This window comes from Dipodomys ordii, unplaced genomic scaffold (assembly GCF_000151885.1).
Source record: "Dipodomys ordii isolate 6190 unplaced genomic scaffold, Dord_2.0 Scaffold20, whole genome shotgun sequence".
Lineage (NCBI taxonomy): Eukaryota > Metazoa > Chordata > Mammalia > Rodentia > Heteromyidae > Dipodomys > Dipodomys ordii.
Window position 1 is genome coordinate 21,861,633 of NW_012267236.1, and position 19,338 is coordinate 21,880,970.

The 19,338-nt window shown below is 48.1% G+C and overlaps 1 protein-coding gene across 1 annotated transcript in view; it reads right to left on the reverse strand.

Annotated features, from left to right (window-relative positions):
* Asap2 (ArfGAP with SH3 domain, ankyrin repeat and PH domain 2) overlaps positions 1-19,338 on the reverse strand; it is a 107,970-nt gene that overhangs the window by 42,166 nt on the left and 46,466 nt on the right. The window contains exons 9-12 of the mRNA XM_013013565.1: positions 12,950-13,025; positions 12,575-12,661; positions 4,851-4,954; positions 4,673-4,742 (exon numbers count right to left, since the gene is read on the reverse strand). Of these exons, the coding sequence (XP_012869019.1) occupies positions 4,673-4,742; positions 4,851-4,954; positions 12,575-12,661; positions 12,950-13,025 (337 nt within the window). The remainder of the gene's footprint in view (positions 1-4,672; positions 4,743-4,850; positions 4,955-12,574; positions 12,662-12,949; positions 13,026-19,338) is intronic.

Here is a 19,338-nt window from a genome sequence, read left to right on the forward strand (position 1 = left end):
CCTGCTATTCTAGCTATGCAAGAAGCAGAAGTAGAAGGATAGTGGTCCTGGGTTGGGCTGGGCAAAAGCAATACCTTGCTTCAAAAGTAAGCAGAGCAATGGGCTGGGAAGGTGGCTCAGTGGTAGAGTGCTTGCCTTGCATGCATGAGGCCCTGGGTTCGATTCCTCAGCACCACATAAGCAGGGAAAAAAAGCCGGAAGTGGCACTGTGGCACTGGCTCAAGTGGTAGAACGCTAGCCTTGAGCTGAAGGGCTGAGGGACAGCACCCAGGCCCAGAGTTCAGGCCCCACTATCGGACCAAAAAAAAAAAAGTAAGCAGAGCAAGTGAATACCAGTGGCTCATATCTGTAATCATAGCTACTCAGGAAGCTGAGATCTGAAGATAGTGGTTCGAGACCAGCCCAGGCAGGAAAAATGTGAGAATCTCAATCTCTAATTAACAACAAAAAGCCTGAAGTGGAGCTGTGGCTTAAGTGGTAGAGCATTAGCCTTGAGCAAAAAAGCCCAAGGACAGTGTCCAGGCTCCAGAACTGGCACCAAAAACAAATAAAAACATCATCAACAACAAAAAATACCAGAGCAAAATATGCTAAAGGGTTGGGTGCCGGTGGCTCACGCCTGTGATCTTAGCTACTCAGGAAGCTGAGATCTGAGGATCGTGGTTCAAAGCCAGCCTGGGCAGGAAAGTCTGTGAGACTCCTATGTTCAATTAACCACCAGAAAACTGGAAGTGGCACTGCTCGCCTTGAGTTGAAGAGCTGAGACAATGCCCAGGCCCAGAGTTCAAGCCCCACAACTGACAGAAAAAAAAGTGCTAAAGTCATGGCTGAAATAGAAGAGTCCCTGTCTGAAGCAATAAGGCACTTGCCTAGCAAGTACAAAGCCCTGAGTTCAAACCCTAGTACCACAAAAACATAAAGCAAAAACAAAAACAAATTTGCCCATTTACAGGAAGCAGTTAGCCACAGTAAAGCTGAAAGAAGAATTTGTGAGAAAAAATTCCATCCACAAAATCCTCTTCTGACTCCACTTTAGAAACAAGATGTCATCAATCCATTTGGCTGCACTACAGGGTTGTTTTTTGTTTTCAAAATTGTTATTATAAAGGTGATGCACAGAGGGGTGACAGTTACATCAATCAGGTAAAGAGTCCATTTCTTTTTGGACAATGTCACCCCTTCCCTTGCTCTCCCAGTTTTTCCCTCCTGCCCCCACCCATAAGTTTGTACATCAGTTTTATCTCATTTACAAGGCAGTCTACCTTTCACTGAGAAGCTCCAGTTTTGTGCAAAATTCAGGAAGAAGGGCAGATCTAATAGCCTAATGTATATCTGCCTTGAAGGCACAGAATCTAAGGGATACAGCTATTTTAATCATGTCATCCTTTTTACCAATTTGTCAGGCTTTTAAAAGGAAGTTTGCATTCTTCCTGCATGACCATCATCACTTTTAAAAAAATCAGTTTGCTGAAGAACCAATGGGAGCCTCTTCCAGAATAATCCAGCCCTGCCAGCCCTGCATGGTGTGGCAGTGCTGTAACTTGGCAGGGAAGGCGCCTAATGACAGTGCGTCATCCCAAGGAGCGCTCTTCCCCGTGCCAGAAACACAATTGGTCGGGGCTACTGCAGAATACCAGAGTGAGCTCCGACTGAATCCATCCAGGATGGAATCCTCATTGCTCTGCTTGAAAACAGAGGATAGCAATTTCACTTCCCAAACGCTGCCAGCTTCCGTCTTCCTAACTCACATGCGCCCTGGGGGCTTCCCGTTTCTAGCAGTGGGACTCCTGGTGGTGAACCAGGAACTGCCTTTAGCTTCCCCTTTCTTGGGACCATCTTTGGGAGTCTGATCCTTTTTCTGATGGGAAACTAGCATACACAAGGGGCTGCTGCTAAACAGGTCAGAGACACTAACAGTCACACCACATAAAGAGGCATCATATCAACTCTCTTTCTCATCTAGGTCACTCAGAGCTCCACATGCAAATACTTAAAGGTACAGGACCAGCTGGGCGCCAGTGACTCATACCTGTAACACTAGCTGCTCAAGAGGCTGAGACCTAAGGATCATGGTTCGAAGCCAGCCTGGGCAGAAATGTCCCCATGAAACGCTATCTCCAATTAACCACTCAAAAACCGGAAGTGGCACTGTGGCTTGTGTAGTAGAGTACTAGTCTTGAGCACAGAGAGGCTCAGGGACAGCGCCCAGACCTTGAGTTCAAGCCCCATAACCAAAAATAAAATAAAATAAAACACAGGACCATGAAGGATCTTCAGGGTTCTGACTGCCAGGGTTTGAATAGCAACACACAGGCAAGGGGAGAAAAGGAACCCTCAGCAACTGACGAGAGTCTGGGAAGCAAGCTACTGGGGTGCGGGAGTGGGGGTGCAGCTAAATGGCTGCGAATGCAGAATAAGGTATCCCGAAGAGGTCCGTAGAAAGGCTCCCCTCAAAGTACAAAGTTCGCATTACCAGTGCATGCTGGGCAGCAAGCAGCGCCCTCCGTATCATGGACCTGCTCATGACTACGCTCTCCCCCAAACAGGGGCAACCCACATTCATTTAAAGAACTACTGCCACTGCAACTTTTGAGAGGAAACTGAGGGCTGGAAGTGACTAGAAACAACTTATGCTGTTGGCAAAGAGTCACCAGCTACTGTCCTGTCACTGGAGAGAGCCGAGGCCCTGGGCTTGGGCAACTCAATGAAGCACATGTGCCTTATGAGCTGAGAATGTTAAGGCCATGAGGGAAAACTTGGTCTTATTTCATGAGATTTCTACATCAAGGTGGTAAAAGAAAACGGAGTTAAAACAACCGAGCAGATAATTTAAAGGAATCACAGGTGGTAAGGCCCAGTAAGGAAACTGGACCATGTTCTGGTCCAACACCCCTAACATTGAAGACGTGACAGGGTTAAGTACGGTTGCTCTCAGTCTACAACACTCACACCTCCCTGGCTTGTGTAGCTACCTATACAGAAAGAGAGGCACTGAGTCATGTACCAGGCCGCTAAGCCCAGGAGTGAAGTGACCAGTGCAGCCTTGGTTCTGAAAAAGGGGACTGACCTTTATTTGTCCAGTCTGGAATCATAGGAAATCTGCTAGGCAGAGGTTACAGAGATATCCCGCAGACTACCCTAGTAAGCTCTCACCTCTCCCCCTTCTCTGAAGGAATGGGTGAAAACAAAGACTCCAGCACAGGCCAGGCTGGAACGGGGCTGTTTCTCAGGACCCCACCGCCACCATGACCTTTCTCTAGGACCCAAGAAGCTGTGCCTCTGCCCAGCGGGGTTTTTCATGTAGAATGGGAGAAGGGACCAAGAGGAAGGCTCAGAGAAGACACCGCCACCGCCACCCAGGGCCACAACTGAGGTGGCCGGTGTGCACACAAGGAAGGCCTGCACTAAGGGAAAAAGAGTGTGAACATTCGGAGGACACTGGCCTTACCAACCACACAGCACTCAGCTCAGCTCAGGCCAGTCAGCCCCACACCTGCCTACCAGCCTGCTTGGCTTCCCCGCCTCAGTCTCCCCCATGCCTACCACTTTCTGTGAAGAGCTGTGTTGGGACTGTGATGAAGCTCCTGGTCTCTGTACCTCATTTTACGGATTGCCTTTGTGCTGTTTCATTTTGTTTTTGTGGTACTTTGATTGAATCCAGTTCTTCACAAATGCTAGGCTGTGATCTACCACTTGGATTACACTCCCAGCCCTTGGCTACATGGTGTATTTTTGCCCAGGCTGTCCTTGAATTTGTGATCCTCTTGATCTACCTCCAAGCAGCTGGGATTACATGCATGTGCCACTGCACCCAGCTGATTGGTTTTTCTATATGGCTAACCTACAGGGTTCAGGTTTCTGGGGTTTTTTTTGGAGGGAGAGGGATGGTACTGGGAATTGAACTCAGGACCTCATGTTTATAGGCTGATACACTACCACTTGAGCAAAGCCAAACCCCCAGGCCTTTTTGTTTGATTATTTTTTCATATAAGGTCATGAGTTTATGTCTGGGCTGGCCTCAATCACGATCCTACTATTTATGTTTCCCATACAGTGAAAGAACAAGCATGAACCCTCAGGCCCACCTTCTATTGAGATAACAGCGTGAACTTTCTGCCCATTTGAATGCTCCCTACTCTCTACCTCCCAAACATGGGAGACATGAGCCTGTGCTCAGGCATGAGCGCTGCACTCGGCATGGGCTGTTATAAACAGGATGATGGAAAAAGAGCTAAGATTGAACACAGAGATTTGTATAACATAGTTACTGAAATGGCTTTTCTCTTGGATTTCTAATTTCTGAATACTTAAGTATTTTCCGTTTAATGGAAAAATAGAAATCTTTTCCCAAGTGGGATGTTCAGCTCCCAGGACAGGCTGGCAGGGGAGCTGCCTGCTCTTCTGTGGCTCCTGGAAGTAACAGCATTGCTCCTCATTCCAGGGAACGTGGCTGATAGGCAGCTCTTGACTCTGTGAAGCTGCCATTCATGGTAACCACACTCCACCCAGTAAAACATGCTGGAGCTCACACCCATTCTTTAACAGAAAAACTGCAAGAGTCACCCCCAACACCACTACACAGGCCCAACACCTTTGTCCTGACGTCACTAACAGCAGCACAGAACACATTTAGCTACATAAAGACCACAGATTAAAAGAGAGTAGTACTTACAGTACCATGGGATATGGTCAGAAAACCATTTTTAACTGAGCATTTCCTTTTCTGCCACACTTTTCGTATCCTTAGAGGGGAAGCAGGAAAACAAGAAGAGTTTAGACATTTCAGACACGGGAGACAATGAACATACACACATTTCAACTCTAGCACTAGTGTCCCCAGGTTCACCTACCCATCACTTTTCTTGTAGAGGCTGCCATTCCGCTCTGTTCCGTGTTCTTTGTTTCCCTGAGGCTGATGTAAGCTATAAGCTGTACTCTGGCGCATTTGTGAGTCCTGAAAAATGGTCAAGAAATTGCTTTATAAGGTATCATCTAGGTCTCAATAGACAAAACAAAAAATGTCTACATACGTTTTTAAATTAGAAATTTTCCTCCTTTTCACTACATCACAAAGGGGCATAAAATCTATTATCTAGGAACTCATGAAAGCCATTTTTCAGGATAGAGACAAAGTGTCAAAAATCATTATGTCCAGTGTTGGGGTTATGCAGCTCTCGCGCTTGCCTGGCATCACAAGGGGCTTGGGTCCATCCCTGCCTCTGGAAGAAAGGGGGGGGGGATAGTGACACAGCATCCAGGAGGCAGATGTCATTTCCTTCCTCTTACTACAGACAAGCTACTCAGGCTCTCTGCCTGCTTCCTTCTTGGACAATAGGAAAACCAGACCCAGAAAGACAGTAAATACAGTCAGAATTAAATATAAATACCAGCTCCTAATGGTATCAGCCTAGCAATCCACTGCTTACCTATTTATCTTAAGAACTGGGGCTGATACTAAAGCAGACTGCTCCAACTACATAGACAACCATCCATGAGGCAGCTGAGAACTGACGAAGTCCAGCTCACTAGGAAACTCCAGCCTAAGCACTTAGAGCAAGGCCCAGGGACCAATCCCTAAAGCTAGAGTCCCATGTCTGGCCTCCAACAGGAGGTCAATTGGTGCTTAACAAATGATCAGATGAGTCAATCTGAGAGTAGAAGGGGCTACCAAGACCAGCTGGAAAATCTGGCAGATCTGAAGGGAGTAAGAAGAAAGCCAGACACAGACAATTCCAGAAAGACTAAGAGCCCTCCCTTTTGCCCCCAACCCCAGTTTATTTCCTAACTGAAGAAAAAGACACAGAATGAAAGTAGGTGATCTACTCAGGGTTCAGAGCTCCTGAAAGCAAGTGCAGAGTATGAGATGGAGTCAGACCAAGGTGCTCCACCGGCTGTCCTGAGACAGGAGGGCCAGGCTCCGCACAGCCCCCAAGAAGATGACTACTCCCGGATTCTGAGCACATGCCCAGAAAGGAGGGGGCTGATGCATGAAAATCAGTGACCTGAACCCAGAATAATACTCAAGAATCAAAGAGTCCAACAGAGAAACCAAAGAGAAAGAGAGTTTGGAAGAGTTGTAAAGATGAGGGCAAGCAATGGAAGAGAACAGCGAAGTGTCTGGGAGAGAGGCATATGTTGGGGCAGACAGGGGGCCACTATGTAAGGAGGCAGGGGTGGTCCTGTAGCCAGAAGACAGGAGACAGCTTGGCAGGCAAGATCGAAGCGCAGATTTCAGTGCTCCATTCATGATGGTGTGAAAGAAGATTCTGAAGCACAGCAGTATTTATATTTGATGAGACCTAATTTATGTACTGTTTATTTTGTTATTTGGACCTTAGGGATCAAATATAAGAAACAATCACCTAATCCAAGTTCATGAAGTCTATGTCTATACATCGCTTTTAAGAGTTTAATAATCTATTATCAGGGAGAGAGAGAGAGAGAAAGAGAGAGAGAGAGAGAGAGAGAGAGAGTGTGTGTGTGTGTGTGTGTGCGTGTGTGTGTGTGTGTGTGGTTTTTGCTTTTGGTGCCATTCCTGGGGTTTGAACTCAGGGCCAGGACTCTATCCCTGAGCCTTTTTGCTCAAGGCTAGTGCTCTACCACTTGAGCTACAGCTCCACTTCCACATTTTTGGTAGTTAACTGAAGATAAGAGTCTCAGAATTTTCCTATGTGAGCTGGCTTTGAGCCCTGATCCTCAGATCTCAGCCTCCTGAATTATTTGGATTACATAAGCCACTGGCGCCCAGCTTGAGTTCATTTTTGATTATGGTATGAGATGTTTCCCATCTGTGCTTTTGCTGTGGCTATCCCATCATCGTAGCTACATTGTTGGAACGCTTGTCCCCATTCCATCTTGGAGCTGAAAAGTCACTGGCCACAAAGGCTTTATTTCTGAGCTCCGTCCTGTTTCTCTGATCTCTGTGTATCCATATGTCAACTCACATTGCCATGGTTATTACAGCTTTGTCAGACCTGAAATCAGGACATGTGAGTCCTCCTCCAGCATTGATTTTTCAAGACTGTGGGCTATTCTTGGTCCCTCACATTTCTGAGTGAATTTCATAATCAGTTTGTCAATTTCTATAAAAAGGCAGGTGGGATCTGGATGGCAATCGTGCTGCAGTGATAGATCGATTTGGGAGCATGGTCACTGCCACATGTCAAGCCAGATCCACAAATAGAAATGTGTGGCACTATTTGTTTCTGCAGTACTGGGGTTTGAACTCAGGGCCTTCTGCTTACTAGGCAGGTGCTCTATCACTTGAGCCACATTCCCAGCCCTATCACTGACTTTTCTAAACTCTGCCACACACATGCAACAACTCTGGGGAAAAAAAAAAACACCTTTTACTGGGGAGTCAGTAGTGTGTTAAGAAACTCTCTGATACCGAGCTTGACAACTGACTCCGAAATAAGCAGATCCCACATGGGAGAAATGGCTTCACTTTCTACAGGCATGTTCTGTAGCATGCAGGCCTGTGGACCCAGAGTGAGCTTCTAACTCACGGGGTAGGATACACCCAGGATCCACATTTCCCAAGAGGGCAGATCGGAGAACTAGAGATGTGCAGCAAGTCCAGCTTTCACCACTGCCAGAAATAATGTAGTAGAGGGGTAACAAAAGCGTGCTCACCTCATTGACTCTACGAAAGACTAAAAATAAGCCTGCCAAAAGACTCAGCTGAACTGGATGTAGTGCTATATACCTGTAATCCCAGAACTCAAGAGATAGAGGCAGAAGATCTCAAATTCCAGGCCAGCAGGAGCTACAAAGTGAGATCTAGTCTTAAACAAATAACAACAAAACCCCATGATTTAGACCTGTAATCCTAGCTATTCAGGTGACTGAAATCTAAGGATTACTATTTGAAGTCAGCCCGGAAAATTTAGTCTGTGAGACTCTTATTGCCAATTAACCACCAGAAAACGGGAAGTGGCCTTGTGGCTCAAAGTGGCAGAGCACTAGCCTTGAGCCAAAAACAAAACAAAACAAACAAACAAAAAACCCCTCAGGAATAGTGCCCAGGCCCTGAGCTCAAATCCCATCACCACCACCACCACTACCACTACCACCACCAACAACAACAACAAAACCAAATCAGAAAGACTTGACTTCACGACTAATGTCTACTAATTCGAAGAAAAGTCACCTTGTAGGTGACATCAGTGAAGGCTTACGGCTGGGTGCTCATGGCTTTCACACCAGGGAGAACCAACAGGTCTCAGGACTTTACAAGCGTCAGTGTATGAAGACTAGGTGGTTCTCTGGGGAACATAAAAATCCTATCAGCTTCCACGTACCCTCCATCCAGTGACACATTCTCAGACACCAGACACCACCTGTGGTCTTGACTTTTAGGTAGCTCCCAGGTCCCGCCAGGAGTCTCCTAGATGAGTAATGCTTCTATACCTGAAGTCCAGATACATGGACTATGCTGCGGGCCTCACAGGTTGTACACAAGCCCTGAGCTGAGACTCTACAATGTCCTAAAAACTTTTACACCTGTCCTCCTCTCATAAAGTCCGTTCAGACGATTCCGTGAGCGGTGACCTGCAGAGGGGGCACTCCTCAGGCGGAAGATTTCTCTGCTGAGGAGGGGCTATGAGGTCTGGCTCATCTCAGCGTGGAAGGCACGGCGGATGGCGGGAGCCAGCAGCAGCGTTCTCAGGTCTCAAGAGCCCTCTCCGTTGTCTTGGGGCAATTTCTGAAGACTCTAGTACAAGGTTTTGAAGTCATGTGGCACTCGCTGAAAGAACAGGCTTGGAGAAGCACAGACCTGAGGGCCACCTGGCGGCACAGCACTGAGCGAGCTGCAGCACGTGCCCCCTCCCCTCTCTCTTGGACTCAAGTTGTGAATGTGGGCCCATCAGACGTACACCGAGAGGTCGCACTGGTGATGCCAAGTGCCAGAAAGAATCACGAAATGTCCGGCAAGCAGGCAGTGCCTGGGCCTGGAGAGGAGCATTAATTATCACTCCACCCCCAAATGAGAGGTCGGTGGGCAACAGTGATGCCGGCTGGAAGCAGGGCGGAAGGAGTGAGAAGTAGGATGGGGGAATTTGGCCCAGAAATCTGTTCGCCACCTGAGAGCTCATTGCTTGCTGAGCAGGTGAACTGGTACCTGTTCATTACGATGGAGCTGAGAGCCTGACAGGAAGTTTTTCTCAAATCTTGCACCAGCTCTCTGTGGCTGACGCAGGCACAGGAGATCGAAGCGTGGCGAGGTCCAGGACCTGGCCACTACAGTGCTGGTAGAAGAGGAAGACACTAACGCCAGCTCTTCTGCTCTGCTAGACAGATGCTGGGCAACCTCTGGTCCTGGACAGAAGTGGTCCACATGGCCCAGCTGCCACAACTGTAGCAATCCCTGTCATCCTCCAAAGCCGCTGCTCAGACCTCATCGCTGGCTGTCATTCCCACAGCACCTGGGCTCAAGCTGCCAGCTAGGGCAGCGGACCTCTCCTCACCCCTCCCCCTCCACTGCTTTCCCTGCCCCACCCCCGACTGTGGGCTCCTGAAGAGGTGGGAGGTGCACCGGCATTGCTCTGTTGAGTGTGGGCATGAGCAATGCCTAGTGCAGAGTGAGCACAGAAAGAAGAGCAGCAGAATGTGTGGACCGATGGCGAGTCCGACGTCCCCAGGCGCAGGAGCAAGCGGGGCTGCCATGCCCTCGGCAGGGAAGGAGGAGATTCAGCGATGCCCGAGGTGAGCATGACACTGCTCATAAATCCAGACTGGAAAGCTGAGGTGAGGGAAAGACCGTGGAGGGGGGACCCCTGCCTTTGCACAGACTGTCCAGCCACGCTCCACCACACAAGGATGTCTGGAAAGGAGAAGAGCTGGCCAAGAGAAGAAGTAGCCATGAGCCCAGAGCGGAAAAAGCCCTGAGGTTTTAGCACTTAAGGCTTTGCAACCCAGAGACTTGAGTCTGACCCTTCCCCACCAGCACAAGTCCAGGCTCTCAGCGCCACATGGAAGGACTGGCCTGCACCACAGTGAACACACCGGAGCAAAACCCACAGAACGCACATGGGTGGACGTGGGAGGAGGAAGGCGAACGTCAGGCTGACATGGAGAAACACGAAAAGCAGCTCTGAACGGTTTTAACTTTGTAGCGGGATCTTTCCTGAAAATCAAGCATGAGGATACAGAAACTCTTGTTCATTTATACAACTTTTCAACTTTTCTGTAGGTCGGAAAACTGGGGATATCACAATAACACCCTCTACAGAGAGCAGAAAACCTCAAGAACAGAATATGACTTTGGGAGATAGGAGATATTCTAGAATCCTAAACTGCTCAGGCTCGAAACCTAAGTACAGCCAGGGCTGACAAAGCAGAGCACTGAAAGCACCACACTGTGCGGCTGCTCTCCTCGTCCACCATCAGTGACGCTGGGATTTACGGATGGAAACACCACCAGTGGCTGTGGACCACCATCGAGTAGACACGTCACCGAACTTTCATGAACCATTCCCATACACTGCACAGAATTTTCCTCACACTGCATAAAAAACACCCATCAGCATCCGCTTTCTACGTTGCAGAGGAGAGAGAATCCCAGCGAAAAGGAAGGAGAGAAAACAAAATATTCCAGGCCCGCTGGAAGGTGAGGGAAACAAGACAGAGTCCCAATCCTGACAATCACGTTAAAACATGCCAACCTTAACTGATTCACGTTTGCTTATCACTCCACCAGTTCACCGGCTGTCCAGTCTACTGAACACCACTGCCAAAAAGCAAGGCAGAAAATGACACACGGGATCACAACCCAATCACAACCAGGAACCTAGAGAACGTGTTCCCGACAGGTGTCACTGGGCACCAAGGGAGGAAAAGGAAGAACCCCCATGCGCCCCAGCTCTGGTCAGTAACCCATCGAACTTCTGGTCTGTGCTGGTATGTCTGCTACATTTTGCAGCTGATAGGACCAGCATTCTCAAACTTCCTAATTCTGCACAGCCACAGACCACCAAGTTGCTCCGACGGCTGCTGACCAGACTGCTCCTCCCCTCCTTCATGGCCTGCTTCCTGCTTGGATCCTCCTTGTCTGACAAAAGGAGCTCTCAACCACCTCCTCGACACTCAGGCCCACACCTGGTACTGCGCCCTCTCCTCTCAATTAGGCCACAACTTTCAAGTTCTTATTCTTATTCCATGTTTGGGAACCTCAAATCCTTAGGTTCTGGATTTCTCTGGAGTGGAAGACCCTATGCTTTGCGTATTTTCTAGAATTACTCATGACCTCTCCCTTAGCTCACCCTTGTGATCAAGTACCCCTCGCTGAGGCCGGAGTCTTTCTCAAGCTGCTCACAGGACAGCTGAGGGAAAGGCATCTTGGGCAGCAAGACACAGACACAGCCTACAAGACACGGGCTGTGTGACAAGCAAGCCAATCACTCTGAATGGGGTTCTAAACCCTTTTTAGTAAAATCTACTATGACAAAAGAGGAAGAGGATAAAGGGCCGCTGACCATCATGATACATGAAGAGGAAATATATGCTTTTTCAAGCTCATGAACAATGCATGCAAGACTTTCCAAATACTGGGCTACTTACTCTCCTAGACTTCGGTCACAAAAGGTAAGTGCATTTGGGAGAGAAACAACAATATTCAGTTATAGTATAAGAACTTTCAACAAATGGCCAACAGAGAACTTTATATTGTTACCCAGATGCTTATCTAATGGCCGTAAATACATTTAGACACATTCCTTTATTGACAGAGATGGATTTGTTTAATTCACATAACACCCCGTTATCAGGATGGGGAGACAGGAGCATTGCTTGAGCACAAGAGTTCAGGGGTGGCATGTGCAGCATACTAAGATCCTTACCTCAATGGCAATAAAGAAAAAAAAATCACATTATAATACTCACACCATAGTGAGCATACCATTTTAAGTTACCCTTAAAAGTTACCTTTAATTTTTTTAATGAGCTCCAAACCCCATGAATTGTCACTGGTGATATATGAGCACGTGAAAATGTGCTACATGAAAAATGGAAAAACATCGACAGATGTCTGCTTATCAGATGCAACCATAGGCACAAACTCTACATTTCTCTCTCTCTTTTTTAATTTAAATAGAGTCATGTTATGCAGTCCAAGAGCCTGCAAATCAAAATCCACCTGCTTCAGCTTCTCAAATGCTTGGATTACAAGCATGCATTACCAACCCTAGCCTAACCCTCACACACAGAACACAGTCTCTCTTTGAGAGACTCAGATAGGCACCCAGTTCTGTGCCTATTCCAAGACACAAATTTCACTTATGTCACAGCAGGGCAACACAGGGGCGTGGCAAATGCACAAATGGAAGCGGTCAATGTGCCAGGAATGAGAAAGATTCCCACCCAGCCAATGAGGTCCACTGCCTGGACGCAGGTGCTTCCCCTGAAGTAGACGTGTTTAAAAAAAGGTAGTCCACAAAACTCAATTGTAAAACAATGTTTGGATGCTTCCTGTCAGTCCCAGAGTGAACTGCAGGTCCCTGGACGACAAGCATCTCACCTTCCTCAGCCCAGAGCCCCCAAGACACAGAGAGCCTTCTATTCTAAATCCCCTCACCTCCTTCTGTTCAACTTGCAAGGCTGATTTCAAAATATCCCGGAGCTGTATTAGCTGCCTTCGTTCTTCATCCTGGGCCTGTTTGATCTTTGAAAACCAAGCAAAGCAGAGAAAAGTTAAGACTGGAACACAATGTCGTGTGGAGTTGCCACCGCATTTCTCCGGGAGCCATGACTGCCTCCCTCCTTCCCTCTAGTGACTCCTGCCATTACAGGGTGTTTCCTTTCTCAACAGCACAGCATGCAAATGTGAAATCACATACACTGAAGAAGCCCCAGTGGAACTGCTGACCCCATGGAGATGGGACCAGAAAAAGCCCCAATGGAACTGCTGGTCGCACAGAGGCGGCTAACCCACCGCCAGGGAGCGGCTCACCGTGTGAAGGTCTGTGGAGAGGGTTTCAATAGAAGGCTTGAGGCTCTCTACTGCTTTCAGTCCATCCTGGAAAAAACTGGACAGGGAGAGGGGGAGACAGAGAACAGAGATTGTGCTTCACAGAGAAGAGTATTTTTTTTTTAAGATGCAGGAAAACTTCTTCAAAGGAAAGTGACTGGAGTCATTATGTAATTCCTGGGGGATATGTAAAGTATCAGGCAAGCCAAGAGCAAACTGTCACTCAAAATCTGGAGAAATGATATAGAAAAGGAACCTCAATAAGCCCAAGGACTTGGGATTTTTTTCTTGACCCACATATTATCAGGCCCAATTTCCAACTTGTAATGGAAACGGGAGTCTCCTGACAGTGGCAGCTGGGATTTCTATCAGGGACTCTTCCGAGCATCCAAATGGAGAGATATAAGCCAAAGAACTAGAGAATCTTCTTCAAGAGGCAACAGCCATCAGGACACCAGTGGCACAGCCTATAATCCTAGCTACTCAGGAAGACAAGAGCTAGAGGCTTTTGGCTCAGCACCAGCCCTGGCAGAAAAGTCTTCAAGACTCCAGTTAACCAGCAAAAAGCCAGGCTGGAAACGTAGCTCAAGTGGTAAGAGTTCAAAGTCCAGAACGAGGAGAGAGAGAAGGGGGGATGCGCCAGGCACTGGTGGCTCACACCTGTAATCCTAGCTACTCAGGAGGCTGAGATCTGAGGATGGCGGTTCAAAGCCAGCCCAGACAGGAAATTCTGTGAGACTCTTATCTCCAATTAACCACCAGAAAACCATAAGTGGTGCTGTGGCTCAAGTGGTAGAGCGCTCAACTTGAGGTGAAGAGCTGAAGGACAGTGCTCAGGCCCAGAGTTTAAGCTTCACAACCAACAAAAAAATTAAAAAAAAAATGTTTAAAGAGGTAATAACAGCCAAGTAGAGAAGCAGCAATATACCAGAAAAAAAAACAAGGCAACCTGATATACAAAACGGCCAGGCTCCATATGCAGAATAGGAGAGCATGGTTAGAGAATGTAAAGCCAAATGCCAACATGATTTTTTTTTTTTTGGCCAGTCCTGGGGCTTGAACTCAGGGCCTGGGCACTGTCCTTGAGCTGCTTTTTGCTCAAGTTTAGCACTCTACCACTTGAGCCACAGCGCCACTTCTGGCTTTTTCTGCTTATATGGTACTGAGGAATCAAACTCAGCTTCATGCTTGCTAGGCAAGCAATCTTCCCAGCCCCAAACATGAATATTTTTTAAGATTACAACTCATGATGAGGCCACATGATAAAGGATTGAGGGAATATAACAGAAGTTGTACACGTCTTCTGCAGCAACAACTGCTACTGCTCAGTGCTGTCTCTAACGCATGCTGTACATGTTGGGTGGAAAGAAAGAAGCTACCTACTGGGCTTAGGATGAAGTTCAAACTGGTAAGAGGCCTGGAGTGCCTCTGGGATTTAGCCCACCTCTCTCCAGTCTCGAGCCGCTGCATTTACCACCGTGGGTCATGTGGCTCCAAAAGAAGCGGTGCCCCCCCATTTTTCTGCCTCAGGCCCCCTGTATACGCTACTTTTGTTCTCCAAAGGCCTCTAGCTGCAATGTGCCTACTTCACAGGCTATCCCACTCATTCTTAGCGAAAATATTACCTCATTACTAGGCCTTGCAAAATGCCCCAGTATAAAAGAGATCTCCTTAGTATATTCTCTTAGAATATTTCCTCACTTGCCTCAAAACTTTTTAATGTGTTCATTACTTAGCATAAAATTTTCCCATTATATAAACAAACCCTACGTGTGGGAAGGGTATAGTTTCCACAGTGGATGGCACAGGAAGGAAAGAAAGAAAAGAAGGGAGGTTGAGAGAAAGGGGAGTTGCCAACTTCCACCAGCCCAGTGGACTTGGAAGAGACTCCGCCCAGCTCTGGTGATCCAAGTGTTCAGGTGACCTGACATTCCTTTCAAACTAAGCTGTGGCCCTGTGGAACTTCCCCCATCCAAGCCTGTCGGGAAGAGGAGGATCCCAGGGAGGAGGGCGTAGACAGCACACAGGAAAGGGTATGGCTACAAACCCTGCAGCAAGCTGATAGGACACACCCAGGGTAGGCGAGGCTGTGAGAATGCTCTCACCTAGCTCTTCTGATGTATGCACGGTTCTTTATTTCATTTTTTTCTGAATATAGGCCATGCTCCTGGCCTAGAACCGCATCAGTGTCACAGTGACCTAGCCGTATATGGGTGCTATGAGGGGCAGAACCACCGGGCCTTTCTGCACCATCAGTCATGAACTCATCTGCTTCCTGTGCTTTCTTCAATTTTTTCCTTATATCATCATTTCTTTAAGCACTTTAACTTCTGGTGAACAGAAAAGGAGAGGGAAGAACCAGAACATGAGAGAGGGAGGGAGGGAAGGATAGGAAATAGAGGACAATGACCACAGATAGAGGCACCCTGGGAAGGGAACAGGTGCACGCCCTGGCAGCCCTCCCTGCGGTGGGAGGGGGCAGGGTGGCGTCCAGGGCTGAATCAAGTCTGGTCTCATAAATGACATTTGCAGTGTTGCACAGGACAGTACGTGGGCTTAAGATGTGGACTCCAAGCTGGGAACTGGTGACTCACATCTGTAATCCTAGCTACTTAGGAGGCTGAAGTCAGTGAATCATGGTTCAAAGCCAGCTCAGGCATAAAGACTCTTATCTCCAGTTGACTTCCAAAAGAGCGAAATTGAAAATGTGGTAGAGTACCAGCCTTGAGCAGAAAAAGCCAAACAAAAGCAGGAGTCCAAGTTTTAGACCTAGTACTGGTGCATGTGTGTGTATGCACTTGCATGTGCATGCACACAAGTGCATGCACACATGCGCGTGAGCACACACACACACACACACACAATGTGGGCCCCATCTTTGTTACAGGCTCAGTAGTCTGACTTGTCTATCTGAAAAACCTCCTCAGTCTGATTTTTCAACCCCTTTCTGTCTGTACCCCTCCTTATGAGGTATGCTGTGGAATCCAGGTGCACCTTTGAGACACACAGAGCTTCAAAGAAAAGGCGCCTAAGGGGTGCTTTGCTGACGGTAGCCTGTTGCCATGACGCATGGAAGTCCACAGAGATTTTTCCTAAGGCAAGCCGTTAACATTTCCTCAAGCTTTGTTCAAAGACCTTCCACCACCAGTATTACCAGTTCAGCTGGGCAACAGTGGTGCATGTCTATAGTCCTAGCTTCCCAGGAGGCCAAGACTTGGAAGATCTCAAGTTCAAAGCCTGCCTGGGCCAGGACAGAAAAGTCCATGAAATTCCATATCCAACTAACCAAAAACATGTCAGAATAGAGGTGTGACTTAATGGTAGAGCACCCACTGGGAACAAGACCAGCAAAGTCCTGTGCTCAAACTCTGGTCCTGGCGTACACATAAAAAAAAAAAATTACCAAACCAAATTTGTTTTTGTTTTTGTTTTGTCGGTCATGGGGCTTGAACTCTGGGCTTGGGCGCTGTCCCTGTGCTCTTCAGCTCAAGAAAAGCACTGTATTGCTTGAGCCACAATGCCACTTCCGGTTTTCTAGTGGTTTATTGGAGATAGGAGTCTCATGGAGTTCCCTGCCCAGGCTGGCTTTGAACCACCATCCTCAGATCTCAGCCTCCTGAGTTGCTAGGATTACAGGCGTGAGCCACCAGCGCCTGGCCCAAATTGTATTTTCTATTAAACACTGTGTAGCCTGCTTGATCAGATTCTCAAACCTTTGAAGTATATTCCCTTAGATGCAATCAGTGGTCTCTTCTGGACCTGGTGGTACCAGGCCTACTCTGCCTCCTCTTCCCCACCCCGGGCCTTTACGCACCATGCTCTGATATCCCATGGGATGCCAGGTGTGCAGAGGGTCTGCAGCAGCCTTGCATGAAACCAAGCTCCTCAGGACTCATCGACGTGGCATCCCAAGTCCATCGAGTGACAGGCCAGCCTGAGTCTCAGCAGGCATGTGTTCAGGATGGATGCAAGGAGTAAGCCAATTCCACACTCGTGTCTCCTGCTCAGGAGCTGACCATCTTATGCTACACCAGGCCGTACCAGGGCTGTCCCAGTCCTAGATTCTAGAGAACAGAACCCTCCTTCTCCAGCAGCACAGGCCCAGAACACAAATGAAGTACCCTTCAAAGTACTTCAAAAAGCAGAACACAAACACGAGCACACAGCAAAACAATGTACAGCTAAGTTGCTCAAAGGGCTCCTAGAACCTGGGTGACACACAGCAGTCTCTCCCATCCGAGGATGACAGCCCATGGAGGCAGCGTGCGCTGGGCAGGCACGCATCAAGCAGGCTGGGCTTCTGGGGCTGAGACTAGAGATACATGATGCGAAACATGGGTCACATGGTGACCCCACAAGTTCCTGGGGTCCCACAGCCAAGTCTCTCAGGCCCCACATTTTATCCCCTAAATATTAGTTTTAAAAGTGGAAGTCTATTTACTAGACACTAGGTTGAAAATGGACTATACAACTTATGAGTGGGAATGGGAGGGAAAAACTGGGAGAGAGCAAGGGAAGGTGACATTGTCCAAAAACAAATGTATTCACGACCTGACCTCACTGTAACCCTCTGTGCATCATCTTTGTAGTAACAATAAAAAATAAAAATACAAAATAAACAGAAACTCACGAAAAAGTGAAAGCTGCCTAACTGACCTGGGAACACGGAGTGTGAGTGTGCACACACACGCACGCACACACGCACACATGCACACACACACACACACACTCATCCAAGAAGGAATCAGTAGATGATTCGTATTTTAAAAGGTTACTGAGCTCTTGCCCATATAAGGTCAACTCACTCACTTTCCACAAGTGGTCTGTTGCTACCCAACTGATAGTTTGGGCAAAATAAAGAAGAAAAAGGAAATCTCAGAATAGCTTCTTCCTAAAAATAAAATGTCAGCAAGGAAGCGACCCACTTCCTATATTACCTCCTATCAGGTCACTGCTCCTGGAGAACAGAGAGGGGAGGGAGCCTGCATGCTGATCACATGCAGGGTTTGAGCCTTGTCAAAGCATGCACTTTGAAAATTCTCCATGTGTAGTCCTCCACCCTCTTTTATCCTAGGACGAGCCCGCTCAGCGCACAACTGCACAGAAGCAGAGCGGCAGTGAAAATCCACAACACTCTGTTCAAGGTGACCTCACAAGTCCCTGCGACACACACATGCTAAGTATGACACACACATGCTAGGTGTGACACACAAGCTACGTGTCCACATCATGCCCTGGAGATGGAAACAAACAGATGACACAGCCTTCCTACGAGTGAACAGGTCCTCGGTGGACAGAGACACGGAGGAGGGCTCCATCCAGGCAAATGCAGAGGACACTGCAGAGGCCCAGGTCAGCAAGACAAGACTGTCATGGCACTCAAGACCCAGGAGCTGGGCCCCAAGGGAAAGCAGAGCTGGGAATGACCCAAAGGAACATGAGGACATTCGAGGAAAAGGAACAATGTGTGTGCAACAAGACACAACAGCCTGGGGAAAGGCCCATTCAGAAGGTGAGGGGACAGGTGTGTTGCAATCTGACCTCTGAAAGAGTTCTCAAGCCACCCACGTGTGCACTCATGCTGGGCTGACCAGTCCAGCTGCGCCATCACCTTTACACTGCCCTGGGCACCAGCCAGGCACCTCAGCAATAGCTCACATCCACTCTTATTCCATCTGCTCCTTCTTGCTACACCACGGCCTGTGCCTTTTCACAGACTCAGTTCAGTGTCTGCTCGGGGGACTCCTACAAGCCTGTCCAGTAATCCTGAGGTCCACAAGGGAAGAACTTGGGTTTTCTGCCTTCTTGGATCACCAGACCCTCAAACAGGTCCTGGCAACCACAGGAACTCTGAGGAAGTGAATCCTGCGCTCAAAACTATCCCAGAGGCTGGGGCCAGGGGCTCACTTCTGTAATCCTAGCTACTTAGAAGGCTGAGATCTGAGGATGGCGGTTGAAAGCTAGACTGGACAAGAAAGTCTGCGACACTCTTGTCTCCACTAAACTACCCAAAAAAGCTCTGAGTGGAGCCGTGGCTCAACTGGTAGAATGTTAGCCTTGAGCAAAAGCTCAGGGACAACACTCAAGCCCTAGGTTCAAGTCCTAAGACAAGAACCGCCCCTCTCCAAAAAAAAAAAAAAATACTATTCCAGACCTCCTCACCACAGTTGAGCTAAGACCCTGAACCTGCTCCAGAACCTGAGGGCACGTCCAGTTGCATTTCACATCATTCTCAAGCTACCCTGGCATTTACCGTCAGACCTGGACTCTGCTTGGAGTATTCACACACACACACACACACACACACACACACACACTCCTTATCTCTGGGCTCCTGCTCATAGGTCATAACGCACATGTCTCTTGAAGAA